Source organism: Crinia signifera, chromosome 11 (genome assembly GCF_055691185.1).
Source record: "Crinia signifera chromosome 11, ASM5569118v1, whole genome shotgun sequence".
NCBI classification, from domain to species: domain Eukaryota; kingdom Metazoa; phylum Chordata; class Amphibia; order Anura; family Myobatrachidae; genus Crinia; species Crinia signifera.
The window spans coordinates 89,081,731-89,102,977 of record NC_139227.1 but is presented as its reverse complement, the minus strand read 5'-3'; the positions used below and the strand labels follow the sequence as shown (position 1 = coordinate 89,102,977).

Sequence of the window (21,247 nt, the reverse complement as noted above, 5' to 3'; positions counted from 1 at the left end):
CAAAGGACACTGTCGACCTTCTGCCTGTCGACCATTCTTGGGCCGACCTAATGACCGTATTCCCTTATGGGAGTGCTACTCATAAAGCTTATGTAACAATTCTAGCTTTTGTTATTTATTTTTTTGTGATGCGATAATCCGGGTCTTCCCGAAGTGTGGCTCAGTGGGAAAAGGTCCCCAAAATAGCTCTGGGAATTGGACAAGTGCAGCACCCGGGTAGCGGTGCAGTATAAATGGGTGACATTGGGTTTTGTTAAAAGCCTATGGAGATGGGGATTCCTGGTCCTCTGATATAATGTCATCACCAAGCTCTGGCAGAGACGAGACCCTCCTCTAAGCCCAGTCCAGCCTGCGATGTGAATGTGCTAAGGCTGGAAATCGTATTCCGTTGCCTGGGTTGGATCTGGGTTTCAGGTGAAAAAGGGATGTTTGCAACACAGAGGTAGAGCGATGCCACATGGTATGGGTCATATGGTCAACACTATGAACCAACCCCCCCCCCCCCCCCCCCCCATCATCGTTATCCATGCACACTGGGCAAAAATACCCAGTGTGTATAGACCTTAAGATGCATTATTTAAGTCAGGGATGGGGAACCTCCAGCTGTTGTTGAACTACACATCCCAGCATGCTTTGCAACCGTTTTAGCATGGCCAAATAGCAAAACTGTAGCAGGGCATGCTGGGATGCGTAGTTCAACAACATTTGGAGGGCTAAAGGTTCCCCATCCCAGATTTAAGTGGTGATATTTTTGTTCTGGGTATTTATTCTTCACTTCCGGCTGACAATTGCTGATACTCTGCTTTTATTGCTTTATGAAATGTGTGTGCGTTGTAGCCTGGGATGGCTAGCCACTATGATTCCTGTCCTTTACAATGCCCATCTATTTCCCTGCCATACACATGCTCATTTGTGTTTCACAGCTCAAAGCCAGTTTCCACCTTGTTATTTGTACGCACTCCCCGGGCCCTGTTCCTCAATCAACAGTGACACTCCATTTCAATATGGGTAGAGCTCAGTGTAGAGTTCCGCAATTTAGTCTCATTTACCTACACTAGGTTATAAGGAAATAAAAAGTACTTTATGGACATCAGGTTCTTTGGAGTGAAAACCTTTTGTATTGCTGTGACCGGCGTAGGGGTGTGATGTCTGCCACAGCTGTACAGTGTTCTTGTTCTGTATACAGTGTATAATTACCAGGCTCTGTTATCTGCATGCATAGGTCACTGCCTGATGCCAGTTCATGTTCTGCTACTGGATGTAACGCTCAGACTCCTGTTACAGTACATAGTGTAACCTGTATACCATCTGTGTAGGAAAGGGCTGATTGCACATAAGCCCAACCTTGTTCCTTTTTCCTCTAGGATGATGACATATTTCTGGTGCCAGGAAGACTGGAGGCAATTTACTTACAGCTCCAACGTCATGATGTAGCGATCACTAGAGCCCCCCAAGCGTGTTATGTACAAGCACGGTCTGGGATCCTTATATGCTTGTGCCTAGGTGAGGTTGTAGAAGCGGGGACAATATTGTGGGCCTGGTCAGGTGCCGTCTCCTCTACCCTTCCACAGGGCTTTTAGACTGCTTAGACACGTTCATCTAGTATTTGTTGCAGTTCGTTACGGTGTGGGGAACAGTTTCCTCTACGGGCCTGATTCAGCCTGGTTATCGAAGCAAAAAGTACACAACTGGGAAAAACCATGCTGCACTGCAGGTGGGGTAGATGTACCCTGTTCAGAAAGAGTTGGTTTTGGATGGAGTGTGTTCAAACTGAAACCTTCAATTGCAGCGTGAAAATAAAGCAGATCATATTTACCCTGCACAGAAAAAATATAACCCACCCAAATCCTAATATCCCTGCACATCTTCTTCAGCCTCAAGTGCACATGGATTTGCCCATTTGTGTGCTTTTCTTTTTTTTTTTGCTTTGGTAACAATGCTAAACCAGGCACTATATCCACACAGTGCTGGAGAGAGAAGAGCGGCTGGGACTGCCCTTCAGGTAGCCATTGAGTGCTGTCGGGGGAAGATGGTGGGGACCACTTTACGGCTGGGGATGTTGATTATAGAACAGATATTGTGAAATAGTGAATTGACTTATATGCTGAAGTGCCAAAATCCCTGAGATGGGGGTGTCTGGTATCATGTAGTACCCCTCCAGCCTGGGGAAATGCAGCGACTCAATGCAGCCTCAGTTTCGCAGTGAATGGACGATCTCTGGAGAGATGTTGAACCATGCTATCTTAGTATTTATTCTAGCACCCGCCATATTTTAAAACCCCTGCAGTTCCTCTTCCCTGCCTGGAGTGTCGCTGTCTACTGTAGTGATTCTTGCACAGTGTGGTCTGTATATCATCACTGATATTCAAACCAGACAGGTGTTAGAAACACCACAGCAGACAGCGACACCCCAGACAGGCAAGAGGAACTGCATGGGTTTTAAAATATGGCGGGTGATTCCCACAAATCCCTGAAATTTGTAGATACAGGCTCTTGGGTTAAAATGGACCTCTTCATCATGTCCTAACACTGGACAATATGGGACTGATGACGCTGTGCATTATCCTGTTGGAAATTTGTATTGCTGTGGGGGTAAATGAAGTCCATGAAAGGCTGGAAATGGTCTCTAAGCACTGCAGTATACCAGTTTCCGGTGATGCTCTGTGTCCAGTGTTTTAGGGATATGCAGATGGTACCTCCTGCATTGAATGTTGTTATGATTTGAGCAAGTGTCCCTTGTCTTTTACCATGGACAATTCTTGCCAGAGACCGCTGGTCACATTCATTAAGCACCCATGGTCGGTCGTGGTGTGTGGTAATCCATCAGGTATTCCCGTAAATCGAGGAATGTTGAATGTACATACCAATGGAATGTCCCATCCGTCAGGCGCCCTCTATTATGCCCCGACCGAACTCCCATAATTCACGTTGCCTTACCATGAGCAGCCTAGCCAGTGCCCAGACTGCATCCGGACTATTTGTCTACAGCAAAAAGATAAACAGCCATTAGGTCGACACCATTAGTTCGACATGGAAAAAGGTCGACACTGCCATTAGGTCGACAGTGTCTAGGTTGACATGGGGTTTTCCACTGGTTTTTGAGCCGACAGGCGGTATTTCATGCCCTACCATCCACTAGGGTGAGGTGGGAGAATAAAAGTCTGCTGAGCACAGCGAGGCAACGTGCCCGAAGCATATCGAGTGATGCGAGGGGCTGCGGTTCACTTCAAACTGTGTCCATGTCGACTGTCGACATTTGGGTAAAAACAACTGGAAAAAACCCCATGTCAACCTAATGGCAGTGTCAACCTTTTTGCATGTCGACCTTTTTGCTTGACAAACTAATGGTGTTGACGTAATGCCGCTATAGATCCCTTGTCCCAGTTCCACCAAGATTATGATTTTCAAAATATGGATAATGCTGAAATCCAAAATTACTTTCTGTTCCAACCAATGCTACTGATTTTTTAAATCCCACACAGGGGCCTAATTCAGATATGGTTGTAGGCGGCATTGCTGCTGCTTACCGGAAGCAACAGCGATGCACTAGTATAGTAATGCAGCAGTAGGAGTCTGATATAAGTAGCTACCTCCTGCATGCATTACTGATCTGTGCTGTGTTCTGGGGCAGAGCATTTGCTCACATGGGACACCATTGGCCGGGTGTTCGACCCATGGGATTTCAAGCCGTCCACCGTAGATCCAACAAAGCCCTGGAAAACTGTCGTCTTATGGAAATCCTGTCCTCACTCCCCAATTCTACAGCAACATGCTGTTGGCACAGTGGCCGACTGTGGTGTCTGCTGCTGTAGTGCATCCAGCGATGCAGTACGTGTTCTCGCATGAGTGATGTACCGAGCAGCAATGCTCTGCCATATGTGACTCAGATCTAATAGGAATCTGACTTAAGTTACCCATACACTAGGGCTATCCACATGCGATTTGGTCACTTTTCATGCCAGTGTGGTGATAAATTGCATGAAAAGTGTCTAAATCGCATGTAATTTACATCCAGTCCAATGGGATGCGCGGCCTCGGAGCATCGCTTCGGAACCTGCAAGATGTAATGGCTGCAGGGGAGAGATGTCGGATCGCAGGCAGTCATGCCTGGATCACATGCAATATATCGTATGCAAAAGGTCTGCGGCGGCCCAAGGGGGGGGGGTTGTGTGCGACTTCTCCGAGGGGAAAGTCACACCGGTATATGACTAGCTTTAGGCCCCTGGTGCTGAACTTATCTGAGGCTGGTAGCAATCCTGGCACCGTACAGAGGCTAGGAAACCAGGGCTTATTCCAGGTATAATTCATGTTCATTAACAATAAATGTACAAAATGATGCTGCAGTCCGGTCATATCGCTGCAATACCTATGCAGAACAATGAGACCTCTCAAGGTCAAAATCCATATGGGTTACATAAGGAAAGTATCCGGTTGATAAATGTACCCAAAACTAGATGAACATAAAATAATAGGAAACAAAGATAACCTGATAATATATCAATGTCACCGTTTTCCCTACAAATGTGACAGGTCTTTTCGGTGCAATGACAGACCATTACATAAGCCTATCAAAATTACCAAAATAGACACTAAGCTTATCACATGGCTCACACAAGGAACTGGAGCCATCGCTTCAGCACCCAGCAGGAACATCAAGCACTCTGATACCTTACCGTAGCCACCGATGAATCCAGAGATCCTGATTAAAGTCATGCAAGCACCTATTACCTGGGTCTTATTTCACTTGTTAGTATGGTTTGTCCCTAAATATGTAATATATTACCTTAACCCTTTTAGGAATGAATTAAGATACCCTAATACAAGATTTAAAAAAAATAATAATGTTTATCAGTGCTTATAAAAAGTTTTGATGTTGACTACACAGCTAAAGCGGTTATTAGGGATGGCCATCGCTGGCAATTCTGCAACTGGCCATCGATAGTGCTAAACTATGCAATGGCTGACAATCGATATTTTTACATATCGATGGTCATCCATTGTGTTTGTTTGGCCTGTGGGCCAATCTAAACACGCGAGGCGGAGCTATGCTATGTGTCCCGGCTTTTTGAAAAAAAAAAATAAGCAAAACATCGTTTTGCTGTTCCATCGATGGAGGGAAACCATCTGGTTCTCCCCCATCGATGGCAAAAGTATTCGACATCGGCCTGGAACCATTGATGATTTCGAATCATCAATGGCCATCCCTAGCGGTTATACACATGTCCACTTGAGTGGACATAAAACGTTGCCCTATTATACTGGAAAAGTATTTGAACCTTGAATTTTTAAGTAAGGTTAAATATGGTACTGTTCCAAATAATTTTTTTCTGTTGCTTATTGTTTTCCAGAAACAGTATGGAGTTTTGTTTTGCATTACACTGAAGTGTGCGTATGATTTTACATACGTATTATGCCCTAAACATTTATTTTTTTGAATTTAATTGATTTATTTGGGATTGCTTTTATTGAGTTAACAAATTATATAGAAATCTCTACAGTTCTTGGTGCTAGTAAACCTTTCTCTGCCATTATTTTGTAGGAATTTAAAAAATAAATCACCACTTTCTGCTTTAAAAAATAAATAAAATACACAGACCCGCACAAAAGTTCCATACCTCTAGAACTCGGGGGATATTACATTTCGCCCAATGACTTTGAAACCGCTGTACACCTCTATGCATCCCCTTTATGTTTCGTGTAACTTACTTTAGTACTTGTGTAGTTTCACGTAGTCAGCGTAGTGTCCCTGTCAGAATCAGCGTTTTGTTCCCGCGGCCAGCGTAGTCAGCGTTCCTGCCAGTATCAGCGTTGTGTTCCCACAGTCAGCCTAGTCAGTAAGTTATCGGCTAGCTGGAGGTTGCGTAGTTAGTGTAGTCAGTCAGCATTGTGTCACCACTTATTAGATTGTGTCAGTTATGGCTGCAAAACACCCCCACTATGCACGCTAGCCCGAAGCGTGGCAAGCGGCGGTGGTACGCATCCTCACGACCTGTTCATACCCCCACTATCCACGTCTGCGTGAAGTTGATTTTATAAGGTGTTGCAAGCCACCGAGTCTGAAGCGTGGCGAGTGGACGCGTAGCGGGTGCAGTGAGCCCCACGAGGGGACACGGAATACACGTCAAGTAATACATGTCCCCTCACAGGGCTTGCTGCGCTCGCCACACTTTATAATATCAACTCCACGCTGGCGTGGATATTTGGGTATGAACAAGTTGGGAGGATGCGTACCACATCCCCTCGCTGGGCTCGCCACGCTTCGGGCTGGCGTGGATAGTGGGGGTTTGAAATGGAGGCATTTGCCAGTATGTAACATGGAACACTAGGAAATGCCTCCTTTATTGTGTATGAGATGCACTTGCGCACTGCACCCCCCTTTGTGCACGAGACGCACACGCGACCGAACCCCTAACCCTGTCTGTCTCCCTGAAGTGGACACGCGCGGGGTTGCTGTACCCTGCCGCAAGAATTACTGAGAGGCACAAGTGTATGAAATGCTTGTGCGTCTCAGGCAGATGAAGCGCCTCTCCGCCGGCACCCGCATGATCGCCTCTCCGCCGGCACCCGCATGATCGCCTCTCCGCCGGCACCCGCATGATCGCCTCTCCGCCGGCACCCGCATGATCGCCTCTCCGCCGGCACCCGCATGATCGCCTCTCCGCCGGCACCCGCATGATCGCCTCTCCGCCGGCACCCGCATGATCGCCTCTCCGCCGGCACCCGCATGATCGCCTCTCCGCCGGCACCCGCATGATCGCCTCTCCGCCGGCACCCGCATGATCGCCTCTCCGCCGGCACCCGCATGATCGCCTCTCCGCCGGCACCCGCATGATCGCCTCTCCGCCGGCACCCGCATGATCGCCTCTCCGCCGGCACCCGCATGATCGCCTCTCCGCCGGCACCCGCATGATCGCCTCTCCGCCGGCACCCGCATGATCGCCTCTCCGCCGGCACCCGCATGATCGCCTCTCCGCCGGCACCCGCATGATCGCCTCTCCGCCGGCTTCCACCAGCGCAGGGGATCTGGTGGTTACTGGCGCTGTGTGAGTGGCGCTCACTAGGCTTGCCAGGGACTCTGGGGACAGAGCTGCAGCTTGCTGGTACAGTACGGTGACTACGTTGCCTGACGGGGACACTACGCGGACACGACGCTGACTACGCAGGGCTGCCGTGGGGACACTACGTTGAATTTTCACTTAAATAATGCCCTCCATAGTATAATACTGTATGTTGTACTTCTAAGTGTCACAATGGAGTAGTGTGCAGGTACACACAGTGTGTTATCTCTAATGACAGGCGGCAGTGTCAGGCCACCGGTATGCTGGAAGGAAGCCCCTGTACATTCTGTCTATGCTGCACAATAGCCGCGTGCTTCTGTGTTTGTTGTATGTTTTTTTTTTCTTGTTGTTGCTTCAAAGCAGCAGGAAGGGTGTCCGCACACAGGAATGCCTGGTATGACTTTGATCCTGTACATAAGGAATGGACTGCTGTGTACGGTCACCTGGGTTCTGGAGTAGAGCATGTTAGACCTTACAGTGCCGTTTGCAATTGCAGCCGCAGCAGGGTCACATTTGCTTAGCAGTGGTGTGTAACAGGTGTATAATATATAGAGGTTGAGGGAGTGATGTTCTGCGGGGTCTGCAGTTGGGACAGACGTGCTACTTTTGCACAGGCTGCTTCATAGACGGTAAAGACATGAGCGGATTCCGAGGAGCGGATGTGCAGCTTGGCAGGACCCATGTTGCACACAGGCAGAAGGTAAAACCATTGAGTGTGTAAGCACGGTCGCTAGCCATGCGCGCTCTTGCGGGTTGTTAGCGATGTCGTCTGTACATGCAGCTCAATTTGAGGATATCTTCAAGGACCGTAGAACTCCTGGATGTGGCCACTGACTATGTACAACTTGTAGAACACAATCCTTTGTCTGGGAGTTCACAGGAAATTGTGTTCTCTAGTGTGTACCCACCATTATTTGGGAGAGGTGTGTCATAGCGGATCTTTAAATTGCAGGGTAAAAATCAAGGTATCCAAAATGTCTGCGCTACATGTAAATGCAGCCAGTATTTATGCTGCACGCAGAAATAAATACATGTATATGTACACCTTACAGTGCTTCTTGGTTTGTGCAGGTTTAAAGTCGGTGTATCCTGAATCCCCCCCCCCCCCCCCACCTTTACTTTGCTCCCAACTTTGAATCAGCCCCACCACATTCTGGAGCTTGGTGAGAACCGGTCCCTGTAGTAGCCGCTCTGCTATGTGTAACTGAGCGAAGCTTTATAACTAGTAGCTGATCTAATGGAAAATGATTTCTCAGAACTGGCTGCACTGTAGCTCTGTGTTCCTGGTGAGGGAAGGTGCTGAATAGAGCAGACTACACTCCCTGTTCCCCCTCCAGGTCTGTGTCTGCTCGTCTATATTTTGCTGCACAGTATTTATAGCAGGTGGGGTGTGCCGCTCCCTGCCTGGCATCATCACCCCTCCCTCCTGCTTCCTGCTCTCCAACTTAACTCTCTCCCACTTTGCTGCTCACATGTATCGGTGCTGCGGAGTGCCAGGCTATGCCCCTGCTCGCACCACCTCTCTGCCCTGTTCTTGCTGTGTCTGCAAATTCTCATTTAACTACTTCATCACTCTGACGCTCATATTAAAAGAGCCAACTTCGTTAATCGCTCCAGACGTGACGGTTCTTGTAATGTCTTCAAGTAAGATGTGATTAAAGAAAACGGTACTTTCTCATCTCGCCAGTTACGTTAGCTGATACGGGGATCACGATTGTCCCCCCGCAAGGCTTGCTTCGCTCACCACAACTTTACTAGAGGTAATAGATGGTCGCGCGGACCCCGAAAAGAACTCTCGCGGCTCGCTGTACGCTACGTAAGTTCTGTGGCCGCAGAGATGAGGAAGTACCACGAAACCTGTATCATGTACTGTATGCGTGTGCTGCTCCACAAAATGTTGTTTCCAAGGTGTTCAGAAAGCGAGTGACGATAAAACGAAACGCATTACATTGGCCCAGGTCCCAGACCCCAACAGACGAATGATATTTAAATGTACAAAGCATCTGGTAACAGTCACCTGCATCCGGACCGGTGCTAAAGCAGATTTCCTATATGCCCCAGTGTGTATATGGTCGACAGATTGACCACGTGTAGCTCAACGATGACTTGGTCGACTGCGACTAGTCAGATGCCTAAAAAATGGTCGGCATACACTATCCACATTGACAGAAGGTTGACACAAGCAAAAGGTCAACCTGAACATGACTGACACCAGTTTTCTCAAGGCTTTTATTTTTTTAAACCGACTTGTTCATAATTCCCAGTGGACGTAGAGGGAGAATAAAATAGTGTGCAGCGAGGGGACGCTTATACTGTATCCATATCGACACAGACATCCAATAAAACGTGACAAATGTGTGTTGATCTTTTTCACTGTCGACCATGTTTCTGACGACCTTTTGCTTGTGTCGACCTCTATTTTTTAGGCGTCTAACTAACGGGCCTGCCTGTGCCGGTGTCGTCCGCCCGGCATAATGCTGGGGGATGCCGGTGTAAAAGGGAACAACTGCCTGGTCGAATCTGGTTTGGAGCCTAGTCCAAAAACCCAGGTGCGACCCGGCAGTTCTGGTGTAAAAGTTGTACCCTCTCACCTAATCACCTTCTCCCACTCCCGTGTCCAAGACTTCTCTCGCGCTGCCCCCCTGCACTGGAACAACCTCCCGCCACCCATCAGGCTATCTGATTCCCTTACCTCCTTCAAGCGCTCCCTCAAAACCCACTTTTTTCGACTAGCCTATCCCTCCTCCTAACCTCTTTTGATCCTCCTATCCTGCCTCCGTTCCTACTTATCCTGTTGTTTTTCGTTCGTCCACCCACCTATTTTTAGTCTGTTAACTCTTATGAGCAGGGCCCTCCTTCCTCACGTACTCACCCTACCTCTTTACCTCACCTGTGCTCCTGTCCTGTTCTTCCCTTCCTCTACTTCATCTTCAGTCTCCTCGACAATTTTGACACCTACTTCTGAACTGATGCTGATTTTAGTTCTACCAGCTATACCCCTATTTATACTGTATTTTTCAACACACCCTGTACGTTACTTTGTAATTTGTTTTTTGTTTGCTATGTACGGCGCTGCGGACACTTTGCGGCGCCTTATAAATAAACGTACTACTACTACCCGTTGCTTCCGGGTGCTTTCACCCAATGGTAGGAGCATATGGTTATGGCACGAGTATTTATACTGGGCTGCTAAACTAAAATGTCACTTAATAAAGAAGGAAAATGTTAGTTAAAGCGGCTATAGTATAGATATGCAAGTTCCAAGATTGCATGAGCTAAACCTGATGCAGCTGGAGACATAGTAGCTGTATATCTCTGATTATGAAGTCAGAGAATCAGTGTGCTGTAAGCCACAGCATGGATGACCTACAGCAGGGGTGGCCAAACCTGTCCTCACGATCTACCAACAGTGCATGTTTACCAGGCAACCTGTGGATCTATAGCAGGAATGAATGCAGCAGGTTTGATAATGTGACAGTTAGTAATGGCTGTGCAGCAGCTAGGTGATCTGGAAAACATGGACTGTTGGCAGATCTCGAGGACTGGTTTGGCCACCCCTTACCTACAGTATTGCTGGCTTTTGGGGTTGGAGAAAGAGCATTAAAATAAAGGCCTGTTGTCATGTAAATTTTTAGGAGTGCAGGGTGCCCAAGAGCTATTCAAATGTACCTCCATTCGCCCGACTGCTGGGGTGAAATGTAATAGGATGAGAGATTCCGAAAGTGAGAGATTTGGTAAGAAATCTCCAGTTTCTTTAAAGCGGCGATCATTTACACTGCAGAACCAGTTTGAATTTGCAGTGTAAATGATTGCTGCTTTAAAAAAAAAACCTGGAGATTTCTTACCAAATCTCTCACTTTCTGAATCTCTCATCCTATTAAATCTCACCCCTGGGGCGAAATGTAATAGTGTGCGTTTTTTTTCCTCAAAAACTGCCGTTTTCGGGCATTTTCCGAAAATCGCATATTTTATAGGGTGCGATTTTTTAGTCACACTTCAATTCGCATCCAGATGTTTTCCCATTGGAAAGCATCTAACTTGCACATGTAATAGGGTGCAATTTTTGGTAAAGGTTACCAAAAATAGCAAAATAATTAGACCAGGTTCTGGCTGGCGAATTTGACAGAACAATGCATAGATCATTGTGTTCTGTGCATGGTTCTCTTCAAATAAAGGGTTAAAAAAAAACATTAATGGCGTGGGGTCCCCCCTCCTGAGCATAACCAGCCCCGGGCTGAAAGAGCCGGTCCTGGTTTCATAAAATCACAGGGACAAACAAGTTGGGGTTCCCTGGATTTTATAAAACCAGCACCAGGCTCAAGGGCCGGTCCTGGTTCCCAAGATAGTGGAGGGACAAAATAACTAGGGGTTTCCCGTATTTCAAGAACCAGCACCGGGCCCAACTAGCCAGCAGGGTAATGCCACAGCCGGGGGGAGACTTTATATACAAGACCCCCTGACCGGTCAGCATGGGCAGGGGTCCTGGGGAAGTGGGGACCCCCCAAAGAAGGGGTCCACCCCCTCCAGAACTTACCTGCCCATGCTGAAGCCCGGGGCTGTCCTCGATGCCCCTGGGCGGTGGGCATCGAGCTGATGATTGTGTAAAAAATCTAGAAAAACTATTGTATACTGCTGTGGAACTATGAGTCCCAGCAAGCCTGCACCACATGCAGGGACTTGGAGAACCACAGTAGCACAAATAGTTAAATAAATACACACACACACACACACACACACACACTTACAGTACAACGTTATTTCACACGGAGCCCATTCATCCATACATACCTATGTTGATAGAAGATCGGTCCCCTTGTCCTGTAGAATCCACTGGGGTACCTGTGGAAGGAAAACATACTCACAGATGTCTTCAGCTCTTCTCCGGTAAGCCCTGCAGCACTGTAATCACGGTCCGGTCTTCTGTTTACATCTAGGGCTCCGCCCCCAGACCGGGACCTAGGCCCGCCCACCAGCCAATGATGGTCCGGGAAAACCCCAATGCCGGACCATCATTGGCTGGTGGGCAATTCAGGCGCTGTAATTCGGGCGCTTTTCCTGCGATTTGATCAGTCACAGGACAAATTCTATGTGAGGGACAGCAGCCCATACCTCCTAATTGGAGTGTCCAGTGGTTGGGACAACATCTCACTAACTGCTGCTCCTTCTCACTGAGGAGCAGGTTCCGTGTGCATGTGTGTGGCATCCATCCGGTGCATACGAGGGCTGACAAGGCAGATGCTAGCTTGATAGGCTTCAGCGTGACGTGAAATACCATGAATGAGTGTGACCCACACCCTGGGTGTACCGAAAAGGTGACTGCTCCCATGTGCTGTGTAAATGGCGCTGCCTCTAGGAACATCCCGGGTTGGCAATGCAGTGGGAACTGGTTAAGTCCCTGGTCTGACCTGGCTTGGAACAGTGGGGTAGATGTATGAAGCAGTGATAAAGTGTCTGGTACTTTATCACCGGCCAATGAACTCCTAACAGTCCCTTTTTAAACCCAGCCTGTCTCTTAACAGTCAGGAGCTGATTGGCCGGGATAGAGTTACTAGAGTAGTAGAGTAACGTGCATTTTAGTGGTGATCTTAGAACACGGAGCCCTGAAGGTGACCCTTGTTTCTGTGCGGTTTTGCTGTGCTGTTATTGGGCACTGGGACTGCGCAGATAGCCAGGCTGTGATACACTAGGTCAGTGTTTCCCATTTCCAGTCCTCAGGAGCCCACAGCAGTGCATGTTCTACAGATCTCCTCAGTATCACAAACTCTTCTTACACCTGTGCACCCGCTAAGAAATCTGGAAAACATGTCATGGGTCTCTGAGGACTGGAGTTGGGAGTTGCTTATGGGAGCAGTATGCAGTGTAGTTCTCTTGTCGTTTGCTGCATCTGGCTGCAGATAAACCAGCGTCTCCTTCCTCTCTTTGTACTTGGAACTGTAAAGGCTCCTGCGCTCCTTGTGTAACTGATGTGCATCCTGTTACTCTAGAAGTCTGAGTTTCCCTATGGCTACACAGCGGGGAGTATACCTGCCCTTCCCACCTGAACATAGCAGAGTCCTCTATATGCAGACAAATATCAGAGCAGTCTCCCTGGGCTCTTTCTTTGTGTTGGCATAGAGAGGTGGGGGGGGGGGGGGGGGTTCTTGGATCGCTGTGCTCTCCTCCTTTCTATGAATAAGACCTTTCAGACTGTTTGTTTTCCTCCTAGCCTCCCACCCTGTCTCCTCCTCCCTTTACCATTGGAGGAGGGCCTGGTGAGTTCCCCCCTTACTTTATGTGCTGGGAAGTTTCAGAGTTGGTGCTGTCACTGCTCTGTCCATCACCCAGCAGAGTGGTGAGCTCTCACGTGAGAATGCTGGGGGACCCCACACCACTCTCTGCAGACAGGACCCTACTTGTGGGCAGCCCAAAGTCTGGATTTAGCTGCAAGATGGTCCTGCAGGCAGTGGGCCGAGTGTTAAGGTATGAGCTTTGTGTATTGTACAGCTTGTGCTGTGTGCGGACGGTTCAGTAACAGCGTCCTGTGAGGAATTCCATGCACGGCAATACTGATGTGGGTTACCCAAATGCTATACCTGTGTTAGCTATGCCGGGCTTTCTGTAGCCTGTAACTTATACATGTCACCTGCAACATTTGTAGCTCTGCTGCTGGGAGTCTGGATTATGTTGTGAATATTGGAACCATTTAGTGCTTCGATGATCCCTCTGTCCTTTCCTATTTCACTCCCTAATACCTCAACCTCTAGCCATGAGATTGCTTGGACATCATCTTTAAGGTCCCCATACATGCTGCGGTTTTGATGCACTCTCCCGCGGGCATCCCATCACACAGTTCAACAAATATGTGCTGCACATACTTTTTGAACTAGCTCTGGATCGCATGTGATGCGATATAGCCCAAATTGCATGTGATTTCCACAGCATGTACGGGCACCTTTCGGAATTTCTATAGCTGAGCGCGGGTGCGATTGCGACTTGCACTTATATTTTGACATCAATTTACTGCATCATATTTTTGGTTAAAGGTGCTGACTACGGGAATGCGCTGTTCCATTACTGGTCAGTGTATAGACATTCCCGCTGTCACGCAGTGATGGGCAGCAGAGTAAGGCGCAAGCTCTGTGTGTTACTGTCAGCGTAGATCCAGGCCTAGGAGCACAGATCTCAGGAACGCCAAACATGTATAATGTAGAGAACAACAAATAAGAATCTGAATACTGTTTAAAGGAATTTTAATCTAATTCAATTTGTTGATTGTGCTTTTATTTTTAAAATGTAAGTGACAGTTATGAGCCCTACACATGTTGCGACCCTGCTGAGCATTTTGAGCGATGCTAGATCGCTCAGAATGCTCAGCACACAGTGCTTTGCCAGCGCTGTGTGCTGAGCGATCTGTCAGGGCCCGTGTTCTCCGGTGAGGACGCTGGCCCTGATCCCGGCAATTAACTTGATTTATCCAGCATGCTGGATATTAATCGCCGGGGCGATAGCAATGCACGGGGCCCCTACACATGGAGTGCCGTAAGGGTGTTTTCTGAGAGATGTAGTGAGATCGCTCAGAAAGTGCCTGTATATCGCTATGTGTGTAGGGAGTTATTGTTCATTTGCATTGAAGTTTTGATGGCGTATATACAGAACCGCACATGATCATCTAATGACCCATTGCATAAGATCAGTTTAAATGAAAATAGTTGCATGGGAACAAGTTAATGTAAAAAATGAAGGCTGCTTTGGGAGGCAATGCAGTTGTTTTTGTGCACCTGATGGGGTGATATTCAGTTGCTGTTCTGATGGGTGCAAGTGCTGCGTGTGCCCTTTGCATAGTGCACATGTTGCTCCAAATGCATCGGATTTAGACAGGTATGGCGGCTAAAACCTTGCAACTACTGAGTTTGGGTGCCCAACGTTGGGGGTTATTCCGACCTGATTTCACGGCTGGGATTTAGTAGGCTTAGTGATTCTTGATAGACTGCTCATGCGTACAGATTGTAGCGCACATGCGAGAGGCCAATAAAATACTCTTTTTTTTTTTTTTTTTTTTAATCGTCCGCCTATAGCAAGTTGGTTGGCATTTGTGGGTGGTAAGTGGCATTTTCTAGGAGTGTCGAGCAAAACAGGCATGGCCAGGCATTTGAAGGAAAGGCATGTGACTTCCAAACAGACTGTTTCTATCGCAGCCGGTAAGTCCTGGACTGCAGACACTGGACACCTCATTAGACGGTGAGCGGCTGGTGAAAGGATTTGCAGGTCCGCCTCATTTTCACAAGCCGCGCTACGCAGTTGGAAGACTTGCATGGGGCGGGATATCACTCTGGTTGGGCGGTGTACACCTGATCACATCTGAATAATCACGATTTCTGCTTGTCACCTCTGGAGGGTGTGAGCAGACCTAATGGTACCAGTAGGGGCCAGTGGCAAAACAAGTGAATATTGCCATGTCTGGGTTGCCGATTACTTACGGACTTGGGTGTCTGTAAGTAACCGGCAACCCAGACGGGCGATATTGAATTATGATCCCGCAGCAGCCACTTGGTGCTGCCAATAGATCTATTCCGTTTCTGCGTCGCTCTTGTGTGATCCACTGCCTGAATTCAGCTTGAATGAGCTAAAAGTGACCGATTTGAGCACTTATTTGTATCCTATTTGGTAAAAAGTGGTAAATTTTGTTTCACCAATAATATCGCTGTTATTAGAAAAAGCATTTTAATGTTGGTGTCCATTATCTGTGCATATGTGCAAGTAATGTTTCCCACATAGGGGCAGGTTTGCATTGACATCGGGCGGCTTTAACCTTGGTTTATTCAACTGTGTTGGTAACAAAACCGGATTGAGCATTAATTACTATTGCTGTTTGAGGAGCTTTGGTCAAAACTACCAATCATTGAGATACTGCCGGTGTTTTCCCATAGCGTGTGGGGCAGACGTGCTTAGCTTACTTCCTGCATTGTGTGTACGGTGACCACCAAAAGAAACATACATAGAACACAGAGGTATTTTTTATACTGTACTAGTACGTAAATGCTTCCAAAGCTAGTAGATGTACTTTCACTTGCTGACAACAGATGGCAGTGTTTCGGAGCCACACGGATACTAGACCTACATATAGATAATACCTTGTTATTCGCAATGTGTAATTCTCCTTTATATTTTGAATACACTGTTTAAAATCCTCATTCTATGGCTAGTTTCCCTTCATTTTTACCACTTTCACATCACAACCTTTTTTCAGTCATGGCACCCTTGAGTATCAAAATTGTTTTTACGGAATCACTAGGCCAAAACTTTTATTAAATAAATTAAAATATTACATTTAATTAAGTTAATTGTGTTAATTTGTCGTCCTTAGGTTCAGTTGTGTGGTAAGGGATACTATTCCGTCCACATACTTTATAACTGGCAGCCACCAACACTATGTTTTGCCTATTACGTTAAATATGAACAATTTGAAGTGGTGCAAAGTCTGGGAACCAGGGGCCTAGAAGATCTCTACCTGCCGTCTGTCCATTTAATCTGGTCCCTGACCTCCTTATTGTCTAATGATAAACGTCTATATTGCAGTAGTGCTTGGTTTGCATGTATTAGTTATAGTTATGGTGGGCTGTAAGGTCTCTGCTATAACTGAACACCCCATACAAAATACATTTACACACCTATCCTCTCCATTCCACAGAAGGTGTCTCTTCTATCTGTATTTCTCTATATCAGTGGTTCTCAAACTCGGTCCTCAGGACCTCACACAGTTCACATTTCCAAGGTCACCTGACAGGTGCACTCATTACGGACGGACACATTTTAAAAGATCCACAGGTGGAGCTAATTATTTCACTGAATTCTGTGAGGAGACCTGCAAAAAATGCACTGTGTGGGGTCCTGGGGACCGACTTTGAGAACATGTCCTCTGTATCCTGTTCTAGCATACTCTCATCCCACAATGTTACCACCACTCTATAGTGACCCATGGTAGTGTCACCTCTGGTCCTATGGTAGTGTCACATCTGGCAAAAACATGTTTGGTGCTAGCTGGAAATATAAATTCACATAATCCATGCAGTCCTTTTCTCTAGAGGGTATAGGGAACTGTGCATACAGGTGACTGATCTAGGAACTAGGAGATGGCCATGTAAGGTGTCCGAGATCAGTTAACAGCCGACACCCAACCAATAAGCAATATTATTACATGAGGGAAGTACATGTGAGAGGTCTGTAGTGGATTGTGATTGGTGGTTGCATGTATCGGGGCATTCCAGAAGAAGCTGTAGATAGCAGTGAAGTTGGAATTTAAATCACACTCCTGCTGGTACAATCTCCCTTCCCTAGTAGGTTACAGAGTGTTATTTCTATTGCTAGAGTGATTAAAAGGGCTGGAGTTATGGTGCCAGGATCCCATTTAACTTCCGTCATTTGTCTGGCGGTCCACAGGAGCAGTAACTATACTGCTCCATATCTGTGCTCTGTATTCAGATATATTGGAAAAGATAGCCATAAGCAGTATTCCCTTAAAGCAGAATATTTTGTACTGAACATGGAAATAGGTCTAATACCACTAGTACCATTCTCATGTATTAAAATGCTTTGTTCAGACATTATTGCTTATGTGGCCACTAGGTGGCGCTGAACTCTTCAGGTACCTTCTGATGCTGGGAACTTTTCTGTGCTTCTCTGCCTGGAATCTTCCATCATAACCTGTCCCACCTTTTACTCAAGTGCTTTGGGTTGGCAGGAAGCAGTCTGTATGCATGCTGCTATAGCTGCACAAGGGGATGAAAGCGGTAGTATACAGTGCTGCTTGCTTTCTAGAGCCGCCACTTAAGTCACACTGTGAACACCAAGCCGTCCCCGCAGTCTTTGGGGTATATGCACTTAGAGTTCTGTCTGGTATCCGGACTTGAGGTTGATATGATAATGGTTGACCGCATATGGCACACACACGTTTTTCAAACTGTTTTTAGTTTTCATACCATCTACGAGGAATACCATTGGTAACTGTAAAGTGTGCCTGGCGCAACAAGGCACATTGTCCGAAGCATGGAGAGTGACCGGTGCGCTTATTCTCTAGAAGTTAAACCTTGACACCCCAAAAACCTAAAAAAAAAAAAAAGAAAAAAATAATAATTTTGGAGTAGACATGCACAAAGTCAACATAGAAATGAACCAAACCCGTTTTGAATGCTTATATTGTGTTATTATGAGAGGAAAGCTTGTGTTGTATTTATGCATGTACCTCTGAGATGTGAGTGAAATTTCAACGTTCTCTCTCTGGTATATGGTCATTCGGTCAACAGCACTAAGGCCGACTTGAACCAGTGTAGACACATGGGAATGTCGACACAAGCGTTAGGTTGACCGTCAAAATGGAGACGTGTTTTTTTTTTTTATGTCGACCCTGTAACCCAAACCCCTTTTTCCCAGGTAGCAAAGTTCTGACGGAACCCAATGCTAATTGAATGTCCACTAGAATTCAGATTACTGGGCTCCCAGTAACTTTCTTATACCCCTTCCACACAAGCCTAAATTCCCGGGATTTCAACCCTGCTAAATTTATTTTATCAAGTTTCTGTCAGACTGAAGAGAAATTCTATTTATTAGATAAATAAGAACAGCTGACAGTTTTTATGCAGGTTAATGAGCACATTTTGATGTGAAGGAATATTTTGCAAATTTAAGAATGCAAGTCTGATTTCTGAATAGTGGGTGCGAGCTCTAAGGTTTAGTCACGAGAATATTCATATTATAGAAGTAACCAGGATGGCAGCAGCTCCCAAGGATCACATAGGAAATACAGGCCTATGTCTTATCTGCAGTCATACCATCCAACATGACCAGTTCCATTGGGTACAAAATGCTCCGTTCCTGGACTTCCCTCTTACTGATGATTGCCATCACCTGTGTTACACTAGTTAATTGATCAGAAGGTGTTTCAACACAAGTGGCAGCAATCATACAGTAAGAGGGAAGTCCAGGAACGGAGCATATTGTACCTAATGGAATGGGTCGTGTTGCAGAATATGCGCATTATCTAATACAAAGTGAAAATATGCAAGACTAGCATAAATCCCCTTGTTTCTCTGATTAGTTAATGTGGCCCTTGTATGATCTAACAGTTACGTTATGCGAGTCCCCATTAGCCCATGTTTTCGATCTTCTAGAACAGTGATGGCTAACCTTGACACTCCAGATGTTAAACTACACATCCCATAATGCCCTGCTACAGTTTTGCTATTTGGCCATGCTAAAACTGTTGCAGGGCATGCTGGGATGTGTAGTTCAACAACAGCTGGAGTGTCGAGGTTAGCCATCACTGTCCTAGAAGGCTCCCTAGTATGGCAATCTGTGCTAAGCTGTGTTCTCTAATTAGAACACTGGTGGTTTAGCTAGATTTTGACTACGTATAGTCAAGATCTGAGGCGACGATGGCAACCTGTGGGACTGTGCATCGCCATCGCTATAGGGCATACATACGGCGCAATCTAGTCAGATCACTTAGAGAACGGGCTATTATCTCTCCGGGGGTGTTAGGGCCTGATTCAGATTTAAAAGTAATACCAACAACAAAATTAGCTTTGTGTTTGGAGCAAACTATGTTGCCATGCAAGGGGAGCAAATACAATAATATTGTTTCTCTGCAGGGTAAATACTGTCTGCTTTTGCATGTAGCCTACAGATGGTAGAATGCTGTATACACAGCAATTTAGTCTGGTTTGAACATACCCCGTCCAAGGCTAAATCATGGTTTTGCCCAGTTGCTTGTATTTTTGCTTGCAAATGACTCAGGCCCTTCGTTCCTGTAAGTGTTTGCATGTTTTCTATACCTTCTGAAGGAAGTCTGCGATTGCTGCTTCCTGCCTCTGTTGGCACATACACCTTTCTTTTATCTGCCCACTTGGCACCACAGTGATGGGTTACAAGTCATGTGCCAGTCAATGCCCTCCACCTATGTTTGTCTGCGTAGTCAGGCCATGCCCGCCTGTTTCCTGTGTGTGTTATTCTCTGGCTATGGTATGTGTAACATGCCTGGGCACTGCCCCCGTCTCCTTACCCTCCCCTTGTCTCCAGGAGTCTGTAGCGGCTCCAGGATTCCTTTTAAGGCAAAGACTTCTCTATGAGAACGGAGAGTATGGGAAGATAGACTGGCAAAGGATTGAGTCTTTTAACTGTATCACTACCAATATCAGAGTGGTGGAAATGACGATACATTGCTTATTTACACTCCGCAGAAGGAATGGTTGGCAAGCCCAGGCAGTCTGATTAGTCTCCGGGTTAAGCAGCTCTAGAACCACATGCTCTGACTCTGTGCAATGCAGTATTGCTTCTACCTGCATAACACAAGCCATTGTCATGGACATTACACTGTCTGACTATGACTTTGCAGGACTTCTGCCTGTTTGTTTAGGAAATTCTAAAATGTTAATGGTGTTTTTTTTTCTGTTGCGCACAAACTCCTCACTTGTCATGTGATCTCCAGCAACGAATCAGGTTGATTCGTTCACATGCACATTCGCGTACGCACTATGGGAAGCTACGCCCACACCACATGCGAACGTGAGTGTTCACAACGGTACCCAAATGGAAGTGGTCTCAAACGAGCGGACGCTCATTGGTGTGTTCGCAAGCTCAGCCGCTGTGTGTCCCAACGAACATCCTCTGTGGGTGAATTCATTCAAAACTCCTAGCAATACGCACGCAGCCAACCCATTCTACAACCAATAATGACGTGATTAGTCTCCTAAAATGCTGTTTATTGGAACTCATTTACTTATGTAGTGGGCAATTTTAATTTTCAACAAAGTTTTAGAACATGGTTGATTTGTTTTACATGTATTCCAAAACTCAAATTAGATATATGTATCCTACAGATGTTGTGGATATGAATGTAAAAACATCATTAGTGCGTGTAAATTTTACAATCATTTTTTATGTTTGTTTTCTATACTGGCATGGTTAAAGTGTAATAGTGTGCTCACCGTGTGGCTGCATTAAGTGATGCAGTTAGTTAATTGGTTAATGAGAGAAACTTCTATGGTGCATGGGTGAGTATTGTGTGCAGGTGCATGGGTGAGTATTGTGTGCAGGTGCGTGGGTGAGTGTTGTGTGCAGGTGAGTGTTGTGTGCAGGTGAGTGTTGTGTGCAGGTGTGTGGGTGAGTGTTGTGTGCAGGTGCGTGGGTGAGTGTTGTGTGCAGGTGAGTGTTGTGTG

General features: G+C 46.4%; 1 protein-coding gene across 2 annotated transcripts in view; it reads left to right on the top strand.

Annotated features, from left to right (window-relative positions):
* Window positions 1–21,247, top strand: part of MOB2 (MOB kinase activator 2) — a 38,106-nt gene that overhangs the window by 5,723 nt on the left and 11,136 nt on the right. The window contains exon 1 of one of the 2 annotated variants that reach the window (XM_083165626.1): window positions 13,361–13,517. The exons of the other annotated variant lie outside the window; for it this stretch is intronic. Within the exon in view, the coding sequence (XP_083021752.1) occupies window positions 13,408–13,517 (110 nt within the window). The 5' untranslated portion in view covers window positions 13,361–13,407. Of the gene's footprint in view, window positions 1–13,360; window positions 13,518–21,247 lie in introns of those variants that run through there. 2 annotated transcript variants of the gene reach the window in all.